The sequence below is a fragment of the Lissotriton vulgaris genome, chromosome 9 (genome assembly GCF_964263255.1).
Source record: "Lissotriton vulgaris chromosome 9, aLisVul1.2, whole genome shotgun sequence".
NCBI classification, from domain to species: Eukaryota; Metazoa; Chordata; class Amphibia; order Caudata; family Salamandridae; genus Lissotriton; species Lissotriton vulgaris.
The window spans coordinates 828,251,877-828,272,298 of record NC_141697.1 but is presented as its reverse complement, the minus strand read 5'-3'; the positions used below and the strand labels follow the sequence as shown (position 1 = coordinate 828,272,298).

Below are 20,422 nucleotides of genomic sequence, written 5' to 3'. Positions count from 1 at the left end.
GTCTTGCTAATTCTATGAGCCATTGTTTAAGAAATGTTTCATTTGTGCAATAGCTCTCGGGGGTGCAGTTTACTAGGATGCAAATGGAAGACTTCTCTTACCTTAAGAATTGGGATAGTGTTAATGATTTAGAGAATTTGTATTTGTTTCTGATTTGCCAATGCCACCCTAACCTAACCATAATCACACCATGCTTAATTTGCAAAATCTAACATTAACTTTGCTGATTTGTCCATAAAACCTTTGGTATTTTGTCTTTTGTAAACAAATCTTTTCTTATCATTGTCATATGTGACTTACTGTGCTAATCTTTTATCTAAACTTGCTATTGGGATGCTGTCAGTGCTCTTTATGAGCCGAAACTTGAAACCTTTGCTTAGATTCGGCCTCATCAGGGATTATTACGTTTTATGATTTTTTATTTATCTGTACTTCTGTAATTGGGCCTTCATGGCATTTCATGCATATTTCTCTGTAGCACATTTAACTGTTCTGTAATAATCTACTTATTGCCTTATTTTGAACTAGAACTCAATTTTCACGCTTCCAAAATGTTATTCTGTCTTACTCTGCGAAATCGTGTTTTCTTGGTGAGGAGTGTAGTTTCTAACTTAGATCAACTGGAGTCAAAACATTTGGTAAAATGTCGGCTGATTAAATATTAGGGTTCGGGTGATTATTGTGGTTTTCATCCCACAAAGTGCAAATCCCACAGGTCCGATTGTTCTCCGTGATAACCTCATATGGTTTGTACAGTTTAGCATCAGCTTGTTCAATTCCCATAAGTTGAAAGATGTGGTTCATTAGAATTATTCTCTTCTTTCACAGCCAGATGCACCATTGCTGGCACTGATGGGGTTCCGGTTGGAGGGGATATTCAATGCAACCTTTCTGCCACTGTTGCTCACTATGGTAAGTAGGTGTAACATTAGGCACTGCCTTACAATTTCTTTTCTCATTTGTTTGTTATGTTCTCCAATGAGCAGTTATTAATTAGCTTTAATGCCCACTGCAAACTAAACGGAGGGCAGTTCATCACAGGCTAGTGTTTGATAGCTCCATGAATGTGATATCCACCTTGCATTCTGGGCACTTTTGTACCTCTATCCATTGTTTGATTCAGTATGCAACTGGAATTTGCGTACAATAATTGGTGCGTATTTATGCACTTAAATGTGCAATGAAATTTTCAACACGCATGTGAACCAACCTGGGTATTGTGTATCCATGTCGAAATAGTAGGCTGATAGGAGGATCCTGCAGTAGCCATGGTGTCCATTACAGTTCATATTTAGTAGTGTGATGAGATGACTCTTTGATGGCTGCTGTACCCATTACAACTAATATATACTGAGGTGATTAAATGATCCTGGAGTGGTTGTAAAGCTACTTAGTAATTTCTTTTAGTTGACTGATAGAATTAATCTTGTGCTGTCTAAGGTGCACCTTACTTTTCAATTTAGTTGGATAAAGTGGTTGAGTGACTTTGATGTATGTGACATAATTATTTTATATTGTTTGTCTGGTTTCGACATTGGGTGTGGTACTTTGGACTTTCTCGTTGGTAGGAGTGTTTTGCTGTATGAAGTGTCTTGTGGCGTCATAGCTTTGTAAGTGTTGGGGTTGCAGTTGTGTGTGCTGTATAATCTGTGCCTATGTGTGGTGTATAACAAAGGAGTTGTATTGTATCCCTAGTGATTGTTTAGTTGAAGGTGAGTCTAGATGTTTGGAGTTGGTGATGTCACATCATCCTAGACCTACTTTGGGTGTGTGTTTTGGTACCAAATTTGAGAGTTGGGCCAGGCAGTGTTAACATGACGGTCTGAACAAATAAGCTTCTGATGGTGGATTAAATTAAAAACTTGAGGCCTTCTGTACTATCCCCATTCGCACATCAGGTATGTACACGTTGCACACTGTCTGGTTTGAGAAGACTTATGTATTGATAGGTCACTTTTCTAATTGCCCATTCTCGAGCGATTGCAAAATTATCTTCCTACTTAATATTAATTATGTATGTCGTAATTTGCTAGTCCCTGTTAAAGGCTTCCAAACCAGAGATGGTGGCTTGCCAGGAACTGCAGACCACCATCCCGTTGTTTGCATTCCCAAATGGGAAACAATATTTATTTAGAGCAACCCGTGTCAATTAAGTAGACCGGTGCTGCTTTTTTTAAAAAAAGTTTCTCATTTGGGAACTCATCGGAGGGAGCAGTCAGTAGTCACCTGGACCACTGCTTCTCTCCACGTAGATTCCCAACAAAATTCCTAAAGGGGAAGCTGTCCCCTAATGACAACACCCCCTTAACAAACCAGTGAGAACTCCAACTTGAGAAGTAATGACGTTCCAATTGTGTGATTTACGTACAAACCACTAGTACATTCCTTTGCGACTCATAGAGAGGAGGAGAATGTCTTTTTTCACACCTTCTCCTGTTTGCCATTCGGCAATGATCACAACAAATTGTTTAGCAGTAAAAACGGGTTTTGTGTAATGTGAAAAGCTGCTTTGCGAACGAAAATACTTTTGTACATAAAGCCCCGACTTCTACACAATCTTACTTATCACATGCTAAGTTACAAGTAACATCTATAGAGTAAGACACTGAAACATCTGCTTATTCTGTTCACGCAGCTGCATTTCATTTTATAAGATGTCATGAAGTCAGGACATGTATTTGGGGTTGGTGCTGGCGAAGACCTTGGCCCAAGGTCTTCCAGAAACGTCTACCGAACTACGTAGCACACAGTCTGGTCTTTACATTCTTACAAAGTGCAGTGTTCAGAAAATAAATGGTTGCATTTACATAGCGGCTGAACCCAGATTATGGTCTGAAGCACCCAAGAATGGCTCATTTAATGCCCCCGGGACTTCTTAAGGGACACCTTCTACCCTGGGGTGTTTGGGACAACAATCTGGTCTCCGAGCGCTGCTGGGGCCTGGGTTCCCACCAGAGTCTGCATACCAATCTGGCTTGTCTGAGTCTTCCCCGACATCTTCGAGGTCTGCCTGTATGCCTCTTCCACGGGAGTATCCTCAGAGTGTTCATTGTCCATTAGTGCCATTAGGGCTTCTGATTAACTTTTCAGGGTCAAAGCTTTTCGAAGGCCCCTGAGGAAGGTGTCAGTGGCATCTTTGCCTTACCTTCATTCTTCTAGGTTCCCTCAGTGTCATTGGGCCAAAAAAGCTTCTATTCTTCCCCCAATGGGTGGTTCATATCACATCTTGCAGACATCATAATTATCTGCCTACTCAGGGGTTCGAGCGCCGATAATATTGCTGTTTGTAATGGTATTGGTGAGAGGAGTTGGCCTAACGGCTAGGGCGGTCACCCTCGATTCTGGGGAACTGGGTTCGAGTCTCTGCAATGACACTGAACATCCTGTGATTCTGGGCAAATCACTTAATCTCCCTGTGCCTAATAAAAATGAATATGTCCTCATGTAGCGCAACTAGTGCTATGTAAAGCCCTCTGATACCTGATTTGGGTCAAGTATGCGCTATAAAATTATACATAAATAAATATTGAATGTCGACGATTATCACCCTCGTTAATAGTAAGGTAGAATTGCTCCTCCTTTACTTCTACTGCATGCCCACTATTGATACCTAAGTACACAGATAGCCAGCCACACACTTACTTAAATCCTCTATTTTTGAGGGAACAAACCATAAGAGACTTCCTGGTTCGTACGGGTATATCACTCAAACCCTTTTATTATTTATTTGTTTTTTGTCTTTTTTTAAGTATTGATGTATGAAAGGGACACCTTATCGTTTTGTACACCTTATATACAATTATTTACAATTCGCGATTATTTACAACACAAACACATACACATAACTAGTTGTATTATACAAAGTGAATTGCTCTGATATATATACACTCAAATATTCATACTACGAAGAAAAAATCATCCGTAATTCCATAAAGACCAGAGTCAAAAGTATAAACTTGATGACAATCATAAATCAATGAACTACAGTTGAATGTAGGCAGTTCAAAAAAGGAAAAATAGACTTCAAATTAATTCATTCAGTCCATTCAACCAATAAATGGCTAATCTTTTTACGCCAACGCGTTTCGAATCCGGTATGTCAACTCTAAGGATTCTCATCAGGGCTCTGTCTTAATACGGGATATCTGCAAGTGTATAAAATAAAACTTGTTTTAGCTACATTTCTGACAGTTGTTTAGCTTCCAACTACATTTAACTCGGATATCTCATATTACCTGTTGAACCAGCAGCCGCCGGTCAAGGGTAGGGTATTAGTTCTGACTGAGTTTCTTTTATTTTCGGGATCTAAAAACAAACGCAGGTGTCATGACCTGTTCTTGCTCACTTTCTAAGACCAAAATGGGGCACATATGTTATCAACATACCTTACTGGATCATGCTCGTGATCCTACATTTCCACCAAATGGGAGTTAATTTTCAGTCTTGTATTACAGCCTGAAAATAATGAGAATAACGTTTTACGCGCTTTTTATGCACAGACGGAGAGAGTATGGCACTCGTTGCTCTACTCGGCATACCTGCTCTGAGGGATTCCTCGCTTGGGCTGTTCGTGTTCTAATCGGTTGCAGCGGTAAACGCTTTCTAACCATGTAGGCACCGCTTTCCTCAGTCCTTATTATTTGCGCTCGCTTTCCCTAGAGGAAATAACAGCGTTTTATTAGGTTTCTGGGGCTACTGCAATATTGGTGGCAAATCAAACCCATGTTAGCTCTAGACTTACTTGAACAAGCTGTGACTCGGCATCTAGCTCTCATTCACTTAGTTTGGCAGCCATGTTGTAACATGGTTTTGGACCTACTTATAGCTACTTGCTTGGCGGCCATCTTAGAGTGGGGTCGCTAGAGAAGGCTATCATTTAGATGTGAAAAAAGGTGAATTTAAACCACATATGAAAACATACGCATGACTCCCCCATTCTTCAAACACTATTGATACCTGCCATGATAGCTTTGGTGAGGGAAGCGTATTTGTCCTGGCAATATATGTAATTTGGTCCACCTAGGACTCTTCTCCTGCCTGGTTACTAACCTTGGGGTGGACCGGTAAGACTAGCAGATGCCGCTACTATACTTATTATGCACCGGGCAATACAGCTTTACAAATTTTTCTTGACATACTTTCCGGAGAGAGAGAGTATTTGTTTAGTGCTCCATGGTCAAAGGAACCCACACTGGAGCCAAGGAAAGAAACAGAACATAATGCAGTCACTGAAGCTGCCTTTTTCCTGTGATGCAAGCTCTTCATTGTCCATGTCTCCTTTCCCGTATGGAAGAGGGTTCCAATGAGACGCATGGAGCAAGGAGTATGAGATCCATGCACCCTCTAGTGGTGCCGATCAGCCACCAAGCCTTCTGTGATGATATTGTCTCTGCCTATGTGGTTCCTGTTTTCTCCCTAAGCGGGGCTGACTCCTTAAGGAACCAGAGAATTTCTGCGCCCATCTGGAAAGTAAAAAGATCTGCTACACCGCTGCTGAGCAGTGGTGGCATGGCGGGATGGGTCCTGTGAGATATTGGGTTGTTGGTTGAGTGGTGAGTCCTTCTCAAGCAACAGCCACAATCCCTGTCGGGGTGAACCACAAAAGTAACTAAATAACCCTATGCTTAATCCTCTGGTAGCTTGGCACAAAAGCAGTCAGGATTAACTGAGAGGGAATGTGTCAAGTATTTATGCAATATAATTATATGATACCAAAACAAAAACACAAAAATCTAATCCGTTGAACCGGAGTTTTGCAATTTTAGAGATTTAGTAAAATATAGCGCTTAAAAGTAAAAAAGCGTCAACTGTTGTTTTCTAGTCATGATGTACCGAGACAAAGTTACAAGTTCAGGCTGACTGCGGTTGAGCTCTGGCGGAAAAAACTGCTACCAGGTTAGGCCAGCTAAGTTTTATACAAAAACAACTAAGGAGTGACTTATTGGAGCCTTGGACATACAAATAGAGTCAGACACCCCTGAGGACAAAACATTCTTCCACCTCCTAGTGATAAACAAATGCTGGAACCAGACAAAAAAGAAGAAAAATGTGCGACCACATACACCAGAAACAAACAATCTGAGTTGTTAAGAAGAACCCTCACTCACCCTAATGGTGACATGCTTCATCACGGGGTTCCCACTGGAGGAACCGAATGTACCTCCAGTGTGCTTCGACGCCTGATTTGCAGCGGAGCGGGTTGTTGTGAGATGGACTTGGTGTATGTGAATAAGTGCAAGTGAAAGTGAATTAAAAAATATTAGTTGTACCCAAAATCAATTTTATTCAGCGGTCAACCAATATTGTTAAAAACAATGTGTGGGATATTAAGGGTGGTTATATTATTGACCACTTTTATCCCTTCAGTAATAGGTCGACATGTTTCAGCTGTCTCTTTATATTCTTGCAGCTTTCTTCAGGACCAGTGACGTAAAAAATCCCTGGTGGTCCGTGCTCGCTAAGGCACGTCCAACCAGTGGATATGTGTGAAAAATAGGCATAAAAAAAGGGGATTACCGTAAGATACGGTTGCTGCAACCAAGTATTTCCAAGTGCGCAAAGAAACTGTAATATAAAGCACAACATTAATGCATATTTTATAGAAACATTTGTATATTAGGCATATATTTTTCATTTGTAGTCCTTTTAATTCCAGCACAATAAGTCACTATTTAGTGACCTACTCGTTAAGTACCCAAATATATTTCAAATAATGAAAATAGGAACCTGTAAGAGTGACTACTCCATATTTAAGAGTAGTGCACGGAAGCTTATTTAGAAGAATAAGCCTTCCAGGTGAAAAAGTTATCTCATCAATCTTGTTTAGTCAGTTTAAAAAAAATAATTCACTTTAAACTGACTGTTTAGGATATTTCAAAGTCTCTTAATAAAAAGGTGCATTTTCAGAAAGACCCGATTGAAATAAGTTTGGAAGCGAGTATAAACCCTCCAGGTCATGAAAAACACGAACCTGGGGGTCAGTGACCCACAAGCACAAACACCAACACATGGAGAAAAAACGGTTCGTCATACTTACAGCACAGATCTATAGTGCTGTCATCTATGGGCTTAGGCGGGGGAGGCTATCTTCACGCTACTGCAACTGCGTGACAGAAAATAGAGGGTGAAAGTTTTGTTAAATATATCGGCAATAGATTGGCGTCCCTGCCCATAACGCGCAAGCTAGCACCCTCGCCCTCACTTACTTTGCTCGTAGCGACTCGCCTCCTTACACCTATCGGATCCGCTGCCGCCGCCCGGAAACTGAAGCTACAATGCCGTGGCTTCCGTATTTAGAGCGAGGTCAGGGGTTGGTCATGTGGTAGGCGTGTGCTGCGTCTTAAAGAGGTACACTCTGTGGCTGTTCAGTGTATTAAGGTAACGTAATGTTATTCTACTAGCACACGAAGAAATTTCAAAATGAAACACACAAAAAGGGTCATTTACTCTCGTAAACAGTGCAAAGCTCAGACGGCACATCCCTTAGACAAGACATTGCCACATAGCCTAACCAGCCAAGCAATGTCTTATTTTACTCGTTTTATATTTTCTTTTACCAGCTCGAACTTTGTAGATCATGATTGAGTGCCAATGTAGCATGCCAGGAATAAAACTCAGAGGGGTGAAAAAATAGCGCGAGTTTTAGACATATGACAATCAAAAAGCTTGGGAAAAGGTAGCAAGTCGGCAAAAGACAACCACTTAAGTTAGAAAGAGAAAGGAAAAGGGAAAAATGCTGCAATTACAAGTGTATAAGGAAGTAATCCTAATCTGGGGTCAGATCACAAGTAACGCATTTTGCTTAGTCCTTTCTAGTATGGATTTATGTATTACAGCAAATCAGTTGCGCAATCTTTAAAGAGAGGTTATCTGCTCATCACTGTTCCCCAAGGAATATCATCATTAAGACCGGAAATGTGACTGGACAAGCGATATATCCATCTTTGTTCTTTTTCAAACAAACTGGCCTCAGAGCCTTGAGCCAGTTGTTCAATCACTGTCCAATTCAACTCATCTGGCGTGTGTTTCAGCTGGAAAAAGTGGGATGTTAACTTGGTGTTGGTCTTGTGGCATCGGATATTGCTCCGGTGTTCACCAATTCTCAGTTTCACTTTCCTCGTCGTCATACCGATGTATTTGAGCCCACAAGGGCAGATGATTAGGTAGATGGCGTAGCATGAGTTACAATTTGTGTGGTTTCTTTGTTGCCACACCTTTCCTTCTTCCAAATTCAGAGATTTCGAGGCACTCGTCAGGGGGCACACAGCGCAACCTCCACATGGAGTTACCGGAGGTAAACCCCAAGCACTCAAACGCCTTCAGCGTTGGTCTGTTCATGTTGTCTGGGGCGTGTATGCACCAAAGCATCTTTGAGACTCCTGGCACGTTTGAATGACATGAGGGGCTTCTCCCACTTATGATTTGTGCTCGTGAGTACTCGCCAATGCTTGTTTATACTGCGAGTGACTGCGTTCGATAACGGGTTAAATGTTGTCACACATGTGAGAGGGATTTCAGGAGATAATGCCCTGGGTTGGGCCTCCAGGAGGGCATCTCTGTGTTGATTGCGTGCCCGTTTACAACTCTTGTTCAGTAGATGTTTTGGATATCCCCGGCGTTGTAATTTGCCTGTCAGATCTTGAGCTTGTTGCTTGAAATCGCTCAACTCACTGCAATTGCGTCGTATACGCAGATATTGTCCAAAAGGGAGATTCTCCCTAAGTGGTTGAGGATGGAAACTAGAGTAGTGTACTAAATTATTTCTTGACGTGGGTTTGTAGTAAGTCTTGGTACGTAACTCATTACCAATGCGTGAAATTGTCATGTCTAGGAACACAATCTGGTCCTCCGCGTATTCATGTGTGAACTTGAGATGATGGTTTAGACCGTTAAGCCAGTTGAAAAAAGTAGTTAAGGACGTATTATCCCCTTTCCAAATCATTAAAACGTCATCTATGTACCTTTGCCATAGTAACATATTTGACGCAAAAGGGTTTGATTCATTCAATATGTGCTCACACTCAAAATGGTATACATACAGCCCTGCCACGCTTGGCGCGAACGTGCTTCCCATTGAAGTCCCTGTTGCTTGTAAATACAGTCTGCCATTGTACTCAAAGAAGATACGTTTGAGGGCTAAAGTGGCCATTTCCATGACAAATGCTCTAGTGGTGTTATATTCCCATGTAGTTTGTTGTAGCATTTCTGCCAGCACATCGATAGTCGCATCCTGTGGTATACAGGTATATAGACTTTCGATGTCTAGTGTGACTAGTAGGCACGGGTCGTCTGGTAAAGTTATAGTTTGCAACATGGCTAGCAGGCTTTTTGTGTCCTTGATGTAGGTACTAGTGGCTTCTATAATTGGTCTCAAAAAGAAATCACAGTATTTAGAAAGTGGTTCAAGAATAGAGCCAATACCCGACACAATGGGTCGGCCTGGTGGTGGTAGGACCCCCTTGTGTGTTTTCGGAAGGGCGTAGAAAAAAGGAATCTTTCCTTCAGTGGTGGTTAGAAAATCTGCCTCATGCTTGCTGATGATGCCATCATGTTCAGCAGATGCCACTATCTCCAGAATTTCGATTTTTAGACTTTCTGAAGGATCTTCATGTAGGGGAACGTAATTCATCTGATTGTTCAGAAGGCGACAACACTCGGCGTCATAATCTGCTCGGTCCTGAATCACAATTCCTCCCCCCTTGTCTGCACTCTTAATTACTATAGTGTTGTTGTTCTGTAGGGATTGGATTGCTTGAAATTCTGCTCCTGTCATGTTCTTAAAGGGGATTGGTTCATCCAGTTGTTCTACTTCGGTGATCACTGCTTTTTCGAATGCTAGTATTTCTGGAGGTATCATATGTGGAGGGGTTGTGAAATTCAATTTCAGTCGAAATGTAGTATCACTCTGTGTGTCTAGAGATAGATCTTCTGACTGTTTTTGCTCAAAAAAGCTTTTTAACCTGATCTTCCTAAAAAAATCATCTTTTTAACCCGATCTTCCTAAAAAAAGCTAAGTTTTATACCTCATGTCCTTGTTGCCAGGCATTGCGTCGTGTTGTGAGGAGCGATGCAAGGTCCTGTGTCAAGTTGCATTGCAGAGCGTCTGGTCCGAGGAGCAATGTGGTGTCCTGTGTCGAGTTGCATTGCGCGTATCTGTTTCGATGAGGTGCTGCGAGGGCAATGAACTGAGTTGTGTCAAGTTGCGTCAGTTCAGATGACGAGCTGCGATTTCTGCATCAAGTTATGTCACCCTAATCTCTGTTCGAATGGGTACCACACCTGGGCTGGCGCAGCGTCTTTATCTGAACCTACAAGGGTCTAGGACTGGGGGAACCCTTTGGGGCGTCAAGACTAGCTGCAAGTAGAGTCCAGGTGCAGGGTTCAATGGTGTTGGAGCTTGCTGTGTCCCTTTAGCTCAGAACAGACCCCAGCCATCTAGCCCTTGGAGGCACTCTTGTGGTCCTGGGTTCACAATACAGGTCTGAATCTTTCATAGGTCCAGAACTGATCTGAAGAATTGGGTCTGAGGGTGCAATATTTATACCTGGTGCCAGCTTTTACAGTGGGATAAGCTTCTAGAATTTTCCCCTCACAGATTTGTCTGGAATATCCTTCATCTTTGACCTGGCCCTAAATTGTCTGGGGTCACAATAGAATAGTGTAAAATTCTCTGAGTGTGCTGAGGCAGCAGAGCCTTTGAAGTACGAGTGTGGTAGGTGACAGCTCCGCCCCCCTCCTGCTAGATATGGCCCATCCTGACAACATCTAGCCCCCCTTTGTGAAAGAATCTGGGAGGAACAGACAAAGGCCAGCTTGCAACTACAGCTTATAATGTGACCTATGAGACAGGCAGCAGGCACCAAATGGTTAGGGCAAGAAAATGCCAACATTCTAAAAGTGTCCTTTTCAGAATTGCAGCTTATAATTTAACTTGACCAATAAAAGGGATTTTAGATTACAATACTTTAGAGACAAACACTCAACATTCCAACCTACTCCCAATCAAAACTTATCACTTTTTAAGTGTAAAAGGCAGTCCGATGTTATCATATGGGTGAGATAGGCTTTGCAGTACTGAAAAACAAATTCAAGAGTTTTTTACTATCAGGACATGTAAAACTTGAAGCTACATGTCCAACTTTTTAAATACTCTGTGCCCTGCCCGTGAGTAGTTTAGGGCCTACGCAACATGTGACTTATATGCCTTAGAAAGGAAGGTTTAGGCATGGCAACAGGTTTATATTGTAAGGCCAAATTGGCACTCAACAGCTGTACACACAAGCTGCAGAGGCAAGCCTGAGACCTGTTTAAAGGGCTACTTAAGTGAGCGAGTGTTACAATAACTGTTGCAGGCCCACTAGATGCATTTAATTTACAAGTCATGGGTGCATGTATTACCACTTTATTAGAGACTTACAAGTAACTTAAATGTGCCAATTGGGTATAAGCCCATGTTTAAAGGAGAGAGCACAAGCACTTTAGCACCGGTTAGCAGTGGTAAAGGCCAACAAAAACGAATTATGCAAAACAGAAGGGGTGACGGCAAAACGTTTTTGGGGGAAGACCACCCCAAAGCTGACAAGTCTAATACGTATCCAATTCCACAATTCCTCCGTATATACCCCAACCTTGGTGAGGTACTGCCAGGCTATCTAGAAGAACAAAGCAGAATCCTACGGGCACAATAAGAGACTTTTCAAGCTGAAGAAACACTAGCACTATACGTTAAGTAACTTAATAAATCCAAAAGTGCCATTAAACAAGCACAAATCATTTATACATGGCTGCTGAGCAGTGAAGAAAGAGGATCCTTGGTGGATTGTCTTACATAAAAATAGCGAAGGGATATTGGTTGAGTGATATTTTGGTTTAAGGGACTCGTGGGATATGTAGTCCTACCGTTGTTCTAAAGTACTGTTCACCTTTTGGGATTGCTGAGTTATAAAGTTGAAAGAGAAATGCGTAATCTGAGCCTCAGTCCTGACATAGAATCTTGTGATTGCTACTGACCCAAGATCATTTGCTTGTTTATTAAGTGTCAGAAATTTCCTCTGACTCCGACGTGAACGATTGTAAAATTATTTCACCAAACAGATTATTGTTAAAGAGTGCTGGTAACCTTGCCCACAAGTGAATAGCGTAACTCAATGTGTACCTGTTTAGCAGCTTTTTAACCCTCATCAATACTGCCAACAATATAGACAAAACAAAACACCTGGGAGCTTAACGCTGCCACCATAAAAAGGCCGCACCCATCTTCGGTGGGAAAGCATTGTTACCTCTGAGAACGTACCATCGGATTCCCCTCATATCTTTAAGGTAGGCCTCTCCATTCAAAAAAGCCCTGATACTTGGAGAAAGAAGAGCAACTTCAGCAAGCCATGACCTCCACTGCAGCCTTCCACGTGCACTAGCGACAACGCACACTCCAGAAATCCACAGGACCGCCTGCCCCTGGCAAGCGGGGCCATGGCCAACGTTAGCACTTGAGGCGCCCAGTTCGACCGCCATTTTTTGAGCCCCAATGACCTTCTCCTTCACTACCACCCTCCAACAGTGACCCTCATCTCTCCATATCCCCTCTCAGATATGCATGCGCTGCTCATAATTCACTCAGTTCTGTGATCTGCATGGTACATGTTTTTGCAGCAGGTCCATTAACCCTCTGCACTTCTTTATGATAAGTCAAAACTGCCACTAGACAAAACTAGAGCTCTCTCCAACAGGAACATTACTCAGCAGAGTTATTTTCACATTTTTATTTTCTGAATATTGCTGGACACACCAGGAACTCAGCATCACCTGCTTTTAAACGCAAGTTATTTTTAATTACAGCGCCCCTTGAGATCAGTACCAGGTGTGGCTGCAACGCCCAAAGGCCGGGGCCCTGAGCGAGCCCAGTATGACTTCAGGCTTGTACTCTGTGACACGTGACTCAATCTGCTCTTTGAAGCTTTTGAGGTGGAGGAAAAGCTGTACCACTTCCAATAATTCACATGCCCAGCAGAGGGCCCACACTGTAAGATTGTAACATGCACATAAGTCTGACCAAGCAGGTAGGCAGAGAAAACAAGCATTGGAAATGCAATAGGTCTCGCATTAGAAAAGTTTGATCTATTGGTGTTGTGGAAATGTAATTATTTTTGGAGTAATGTTTGTTTTTCCAATTATAAAAGTATTAATTTGTTCTTTGAAATGGCAATAGTTATAAAAGTAGCAAATGTGACACCTATAGCATTAGTAAAGGTACATGTTTGTGTTTTTCCCTTTCTTACATGTATTGATATGACAATTCCCAATGGCGTAGAATTTTTCTAAATAATTAATACTGACATAATATTCGTTGTAATTTATAATGGTACTAGATTTAACGTTTGTAATTTATCACTTGACTATCGACGGCAGAAAGGGGCGTCGAAAGATGGGAGGGGGAGTTGGTATCCTTGGTTTGCTTGCGCTGGACGGTAGGGGTGTCCGACATGGTGCGATTGGGGGTAGGTTCTGGGCAGTCGAGGTGCCGGGGTGGGGGGATATGCAGCCAGCTGCAGTGCTCGTGGCAGCTTGAATGGTGGTGCAGTCTGAGAAGAGAGGGCTCCTGATACAGGTTGTGAGGTGGGGGGGGGGGGGGTGTCAGCCGCATGGGCCGCTCTGGAGCATGGCGTTGTAATATAGAACTTTACGGCCATTAAGGGGCTCCCGATGGCTCTGGGGATGGTGCAGTGCAAGGCGAGCAAGAGGTGGGCGAAGTAAAGGGGAGTGGGGGGGATTGTGGCACCAACGCAGTGCCCTCTTGCACAGGAAGTGGGGGGGTTGGCAGACATCCAGGGGGGAGAGAGAAAATAAATGATTAAATAAAGTTTTCCGTGTAGCAGAACAGGCGGGTTGCAGGTGGTGCTGAGATGGGGTGGGCAGAGATCGGATATTAGTGAGGAGATGGACGGGGCAGCGGGGGCGACTCTAGGAGAGTCAATGGGCTGCGTCTGGGGGGGGCGTGTGGTGTGTCCATTGGTGGGTGGTTGGAGTTGCAGTGCAGCATTGGGAGGGGCAGTGCTAAGGGAGCAAGTTGGAGGGAGGCAAAGGGCACCACGTGGGCACCAACACAGGGCAGCCAAGGTGGAAATGCACAACTCGCTGTGAAGTGTGTCAATGGTTTCATTGTACTGAACCACTGCTCCCTTATGTGGTGGGAAGAAACAAAATGAAATGTGAATGACAATTTAACATGCCATAGGATGACGATGCTGACGAAAAGCATATATTATGCGTTGGAAAACTGTTGAAGCTTGTGAGAAATCTAAAGCCATCTGTAGACGAGACCTAAAATAGCCTTTGTGGACAGAGATGATTTTAACAACTTTTGTTTTATATTGCGACTCCCTGTCCTCTTGAAGGTCTTAGAGAAACAAGCGTGCCCATCGAATCCAAGAAATACCCCTTATGAAAACATTCAGAATAACCTGTAATCTGAGATCATAACAGTTTTCAGTAAAGAGATGTGGGAGTACATGTTTTTATTGCATGGCTCTGCTTTGGGCTGGCCTTAGGATCAATTAAAACAAGAAAAGATGGTGGCAATGAAGCAGGGGGCGGGGCAGCGGAACCCTTTGATGTAGCTCACGGCCTGGCGGCCGTGAAAGTGCAAACAATTGGGGGGAGGAGAAGTGAGGCACAGATGGCTGGCTTTCATGTGCACGCTCTTTTTAGGTCAATGCGTTGCGCATTGAGCCTTGCTTTTCACGGGCACAGCATGAAATCGCCCGATAGTTAAGCTCTTGTTAGGCCCCAATATCTCTTGCAAGCTCAATGCGCAAGCGCATTGGCAGGCGAGACCTAAAAAACCAGTAGGTAGCACACCTTTGTATGTGTCCTACTTGGAGGAAGGTAGGAGGGAGTTGAAACCAGCATTTGCAATGCAATAGGTCTCGTATTAGGAAAGTTTGAGCTATTGGTATTGTAAATGACAATTTTTAGGTTTCGACCTGGCCGTAGCACCTGCGAAGCAGGTGCTCCGCCTAGGGCGAAATCTTATGATCCTACACTATGGGGCTTAGTCCCGCTTCTGTCTTCCATTGGCTAGCTCCATAAATGGAGGCTAGCCATTGGAAGAGATTGGCTGTCAATCGCGCTTTCCCTGTGAAAACGCGATTCGGGGGCGTTTCTGTGTCGTTTTTTAAGTCCCGCCCTCTCCTCTTCCCATTGGCTGGAATTTTACCTTCCAGCCAATGGGAAGGGAGCACGAAAAACACGCCCCCGGATCTGCCGGCCCGGGACACCCCCGTGACGTCATTCCCCGGGCCGCGCTGTGATTGGCTGCCGGCCCGGGACCTGACTTGTTTTTAATTCTTTTGGTGAAAACAAATTGTATACACAATAGAAACTGGCTCTATTGGTAAACAGAACACGTCTTGCCTTATCCAATTTCCTTTCACCAAAAAAAAATTCTTGGCGTTCCATATTTAAAATGACTGCTGTCATCAGCCTGACTGGCATGTCCTCATAAAACTATTTTTACACTTGGTGCCTTTTTTGTAGACGATAAAAGCATGTGTAACTGTTCAAGGCGTCCCGGAAATCCAATACAGCCAGTGGAAACGTCCACGCGCCCAGCAGGCCAGGTACATCATCTATGATCATTCGTAGAGAAGGCAGGACACGAGGAAAACTTTCCCTCTGATGCCTGCTGTGCCCTCTTCCGAGCAAGTGCTGTTACGTTCGAGCCTATCCCCTGCGCTCACACACCGGACCAGGAGCTGGGAAACCGAGCTCCCTGCAGCCTGCAAACCCAGGGAGCCTACGCCCGGGGACCGGATCAAAAGCGCCATCTCTGTCACCCTCAGTCACTTCGCCTCAATATCACCCTCGCGCCCCCGCCGGCGTGACTGCTCCGGGAATAACAAACTGCTAGTTCCCGGTGAAGCACGCGCTGCCCTGTTTTTGCACTGCAGTTTAATTTAGACCTGTTACAGGGGAGGGGCGAGCCAAGTGTCAGCTATTTTCTCAAAGCCCAGTCTAACCTGGGAACGTTGTGTTTTGTCAATGCTTAAATCATTTAGTGATTTGAGGAAAATTAAACTTGTATTCTGTCAGGTTTGCGGGAAAGAGGGTAATCGGGAAGCGGCTGTGAAGAGCTTGTTACGAACCAGGTGTTACCCAGGTTACTTGTTAAAAAGTAATCTGTTTGGGAGAAACTGCCAAACACGGTGGGACTATTGACACCGACACGAGATGCAACGAAAAAAGTACATGAGCGATGAAGAAACAAACCCATTTCAGCTTCTGGTGACAATATTGTGTTACTATATTACAAGAAGCAGCTAGTTTCGATACTTTAATTGCTATTTTGGTATGCTTCCTTCATTGTGGTGACATTTTTTTCTCCAATATTGTGTGATTTTGCTTTCTCGAGAATTATCTATCCATCTAATGCTTGTTAATGGAAAACAAGACATTTCCTGATGCTCCTGCCAGACCTCCGCGATTACATTTCTGAATGTTGGCGAGTGTGTTGTTTCAAGCAATCCAGTGCCTGAGGGGTTTTGTTGTTGAGCGGTCGATAACATGCTCTTTGTTCTTTCTTTATGGCAGTCACTGTCGGCGAGATCGTTGGCGATAGATGTATGTTTTGATTTAATATTGCACCTTAATGACATATTATCAGGGCAGGGCATAGGCAAGCGGTGTTTTGTTTATGCAGCCGCCTATTTCTAAACAAACTGTCACCATAACGTCATCATGGTCATTATGTCATGAGACTACAAATCAGGCGAAACCGTTGCATTGTAAATGCTTGTTTTATTTAGGTTTTGTTTTTTAAAAATAGCGAAATTAATAGCTTTGTCATTTACCATGCCAATAGTTATAACTTTCGCAAATGTGACACCTATAGCATTTGTAATGCAATATGTGTTGTATTTACGTGACTTACATGTATTGATATTCTAAATAACAATGGTTTATACTTTTTTTTAATAATTAATACTTAAATAAAAGTTATTGTAATTTATAATGGCAATAGCTTAAACTTTTGTAAATAACATTTGTGAAGATTATGTTCAGTGTATTTTATTGTGACGAAAATCCAAGAACATATGTCAAATATTAACATCTTTTTCTTACATTTGTAATAAAGCTTGAAACATTGAGAACATATTTGAACCAGTTGTTGTTGAATGGTTGCACAGATTGATGCTGTGGTGGAGCTCAGTGATGTTGTGGTGCCACAGAGTGATGCTGTGGTGGTGCTGAGTGATGCTGTATGCTATGCTATGTTTTGTTTTGCTATCCTATGTTTTGTTTTGTTATGCTATGCTGTTTTGTTATGCTATGCTGTTTTGTTATGCTATGCTGTTTTGGTATGCTATGCTGTTTTGTTATGCTATGTTTTGTTATGCTATGCTATGTTTTGCTCTGCTATGTTTTGCTCTGCTATGTTTTGCTCTGCTATGCTTTGTTATGCTATGCTATGTTTTGTTGTGTTTTATTATGCTATGCTTTGTTTTGCTATGCTATGATTTGTTATGCTATGCTATGTTTTGCTGTGTTTGGTATGCTATGCTGTGTTTTGCTATGCTATTATATGTTTGGTTGTGTTTTGTTATGCTATGCTATGTTTTGTTGTGTTTTGCTAGGCTATTCTTTGTTATGAGATGTTTTGTTATGCTATGCTTTGTTATGCTATGCTATGTTTTGTTATGCTATGTTTTGTTATCCTATGTTTTGTTATGCTAAGCTTTGTTTTGTTATTCTATGCTATGTTGTGTTTTGTTATGCTATGCTATGCTTTGTTGTGTTTTGTTATGCTATGCTATGCTTTGTTGTGTTTTGTTATGCTATGCTATGGTTTGTTGTGTTTTGCTATGTTTTGTTTTGCAATGCTATGCTATGCTTTGTTTTGCAATGCTATGCTTTGTTTTGCAATGCTATGCTTTGTTTTGCAATGCTATGCTTTGTTATACTATTCTATGTTTTGTTATACTATTCTATGTTTTGTTATACTATGCTATGCTTTGTTTTGCTATGCTTTGTTTTGTTATGCTATGTTTTGTTATGCTATGGCATGTTTTGTTGTGTTTTGTTATGATATGCTTTGTTATGCTATGCTATGTTTTCCTATGCTATGCTTTGTTTTGTTATGCTATGCTATGTTTTGTTATGCTATGCTGGTGAGGGTGAGTGAGGGTGGGTGAGTGGGTGAGGGTGGGTGAGTGAGGGTTGGGTGGGTGAGGGTTGGGTGGGTAAGTGAGGGAGGGTGGGTGGTTGAGTGAGGGTGAGGGTGAGAGGGTTGTGAGGTTGTGTATCGATTGCTTTTTTTGTTATGCCATGCTATGTTTTGTTATGCTATGCTGATGAGGGTGAGTGAGTGAGGGTGTGTGAGGGTAAGGGCGAGGGTGTGATGGTGTGTGAGGGTGAGAGGGTTGGGAGGGTGAGGGGGTGTGAGGGTGAGTGAGGGTGTGTGAGGGTGTGTGCGGGGGTGTGAGGGTGAGTGAGGGTGTGTGAGGGTGAGGGTGAGTGAGGGTGTGTGAGGGGGTGAGGGGGTGAGCAGGTGAGGGGGTGTGATGGTGATGGTGAGGGTGTGAGGGTAAGGGTGTGTGAGGGTGTGAGAGTGGGTGTGAGGGGGAGTGTGTGAGGGTGTGAGGATGTGAGGGTGTGTGATGGTGAGGAGGTGTGAGGGTGAGTGAGGGTGAGAGGGTGAGAGGGTGTGAGGGGGTGAGAGGGTGAGTGAGGGTGTGTGAGGGTGAGTGAGGATGGATGAGGGTGAGTGAGGGTGTGTGAGGGTGAGGGTGTGAGGGGTGAAGGTGAGTGAGGGTGTGAGGGTGAGTGAGGGTGTGTGAGGGTGAAAGTGTGTGTGAGGGTGAGTGAGGGTGAGTGAGGATGGGTGAGGGTGAGTGAGGGTGTGTGAGGGGTGAAGGTGAGTGAGGGGTGAAGGTGAGTGAGGGTGTGAGGGTGAGTGAGGGTGTGTGAGGGTGAAAGGGTTTGTGAGGTGTGAGGGTGAGTGAGGGTGTGTGAGGGTGAAAGGGTGTGTGAGGTGAGAGGGTGTGTGAGGGGTGTGAGGGGGTGTGATGGTGAGTGAGGGGGGTGAGGGTTGTGAGGGTGATGCGGGGGTGAGGGTGTGTGAGGATGAGGGGTTGAGGGTGTGAGGGTGAGGGGGTGTGAAGGTGGGTGAGGGGCTGTGAGGGTGGGTGAGGGAGAGGGTGTGAGTGAGGATGTGAGGGTGGGTGAGGGTGAGTGAGGGTGGGTGAGGGTGAGGGTGAGGGGGTGGGTGAGGGTGTGAGAGGGTGTGAGGATGTGTGAGGGTGGGTGAGGGGGTGAGTGAGGGTGGGTGAAGGTGTGTGAGGGGTGAACGTGAGTGAGGGGTGAACGTGAGTGAGGGTGTGTTAGGGGTGAAGGTGAGTGAGGGGGTGAGGGTGTGTGAGGGGGTGAGAGGGTTTGAGGGTGTGTGAGGATGAGGGGGTGAGGGTGTGAGGGTGAGGGTGTTAAGGTGAGTGAGGGTGTGTGAGGATGTGAGGGTGGGTGAGAGTGAGGGTGAGCGAGGGTGGGTGAGGGTGAGCGAGGGTGAGAGGGTGTGTGAGGGTGAGTGAGGGTTGGTGAGGGTGTGAGGGTGAGTGATGTGTATGAGGGTGTGAGAGTGAGTGAGGTTGTGTGAGGGTGAGGGGTGAAGGTGAGTGAGGGTGAATGCGGTTGTGAGGGTGTGTATTTGCATCTTTTATTGTTTTCAATGTTTCACTGACAAATGCTTTCTGTAACAGTTGTGTAAAGGAGCTCAAGTCCTCGTCAACAATGTAGAACAATCAAGCAATGCACCACGTGAGAAAAATGTGCGTTCTTCAGTCATATGAACCTCCTATTTACTAGTTTGTAACCGACAGAGAAAAAGCCTTTAAACTGTGCGTTAGAACTCTGACTCTGCATTAGCACTTAGCCTCCACTACAAAACCATTATATTGAAAGAAGCTGCATACATCGAGTCTCATTGATGTTACTCAATAATGAGCTAGATAGTTCCTCGAAGCACCTGTGTATAAATAATGACTTAGAACTCAGAAGTGTTTCCGGTTTTACGCTCTTCAAACAATGTCTAGCTATAGGAGGTCTCTTGTTGGAAATAACCAGACTGGTGGCAAATGAACTACAAAAGCCCATCATTCCCTGTGACATCAGCATCAACGGGAAAACAAAATACAGCCACTTTTGTGCTGCTTCCATCCACTCTACAATAATGTTGGAACATTATTTCAGATATTTATTTTTATACAACTGTCTACATTGAAGAAGAAAAAAACTAAGAAACGTATTTCCCTACGTGCACATACAATATCACTATGTCCTTACATTACAGCAAATGCCCTCCTGCTACACAACGTCTATTACTTTGGGGTTACAATGTTTCTCATTGATATTATGCAATTCGATATTGATAATCGAA

At 43.6% G+C, this 20,422-nt stretch overlaps 1 protein-coding gene across 1 annotated transcript in view; it reads left to right on the top strand.

Annotated features, from left to right (window-relative positions):
* Positions 1-20,422, top strand: part of RCE1 (Ras converting CAAX endopeptidase 1) — a 216,972-nt gene that overhangs the window by 60,717 nt on the left and 135,833 nt on the right. The window contains exon 3 of the mRNA XM_086938566.1: positions 829-912. Within this exon, the coding sequence (XP_086794692.1) occupies positions 829-912 (84 nt within the window). The remainder of the gene's footprint in view (positions 1-828; positions 913-20,422) is intronic.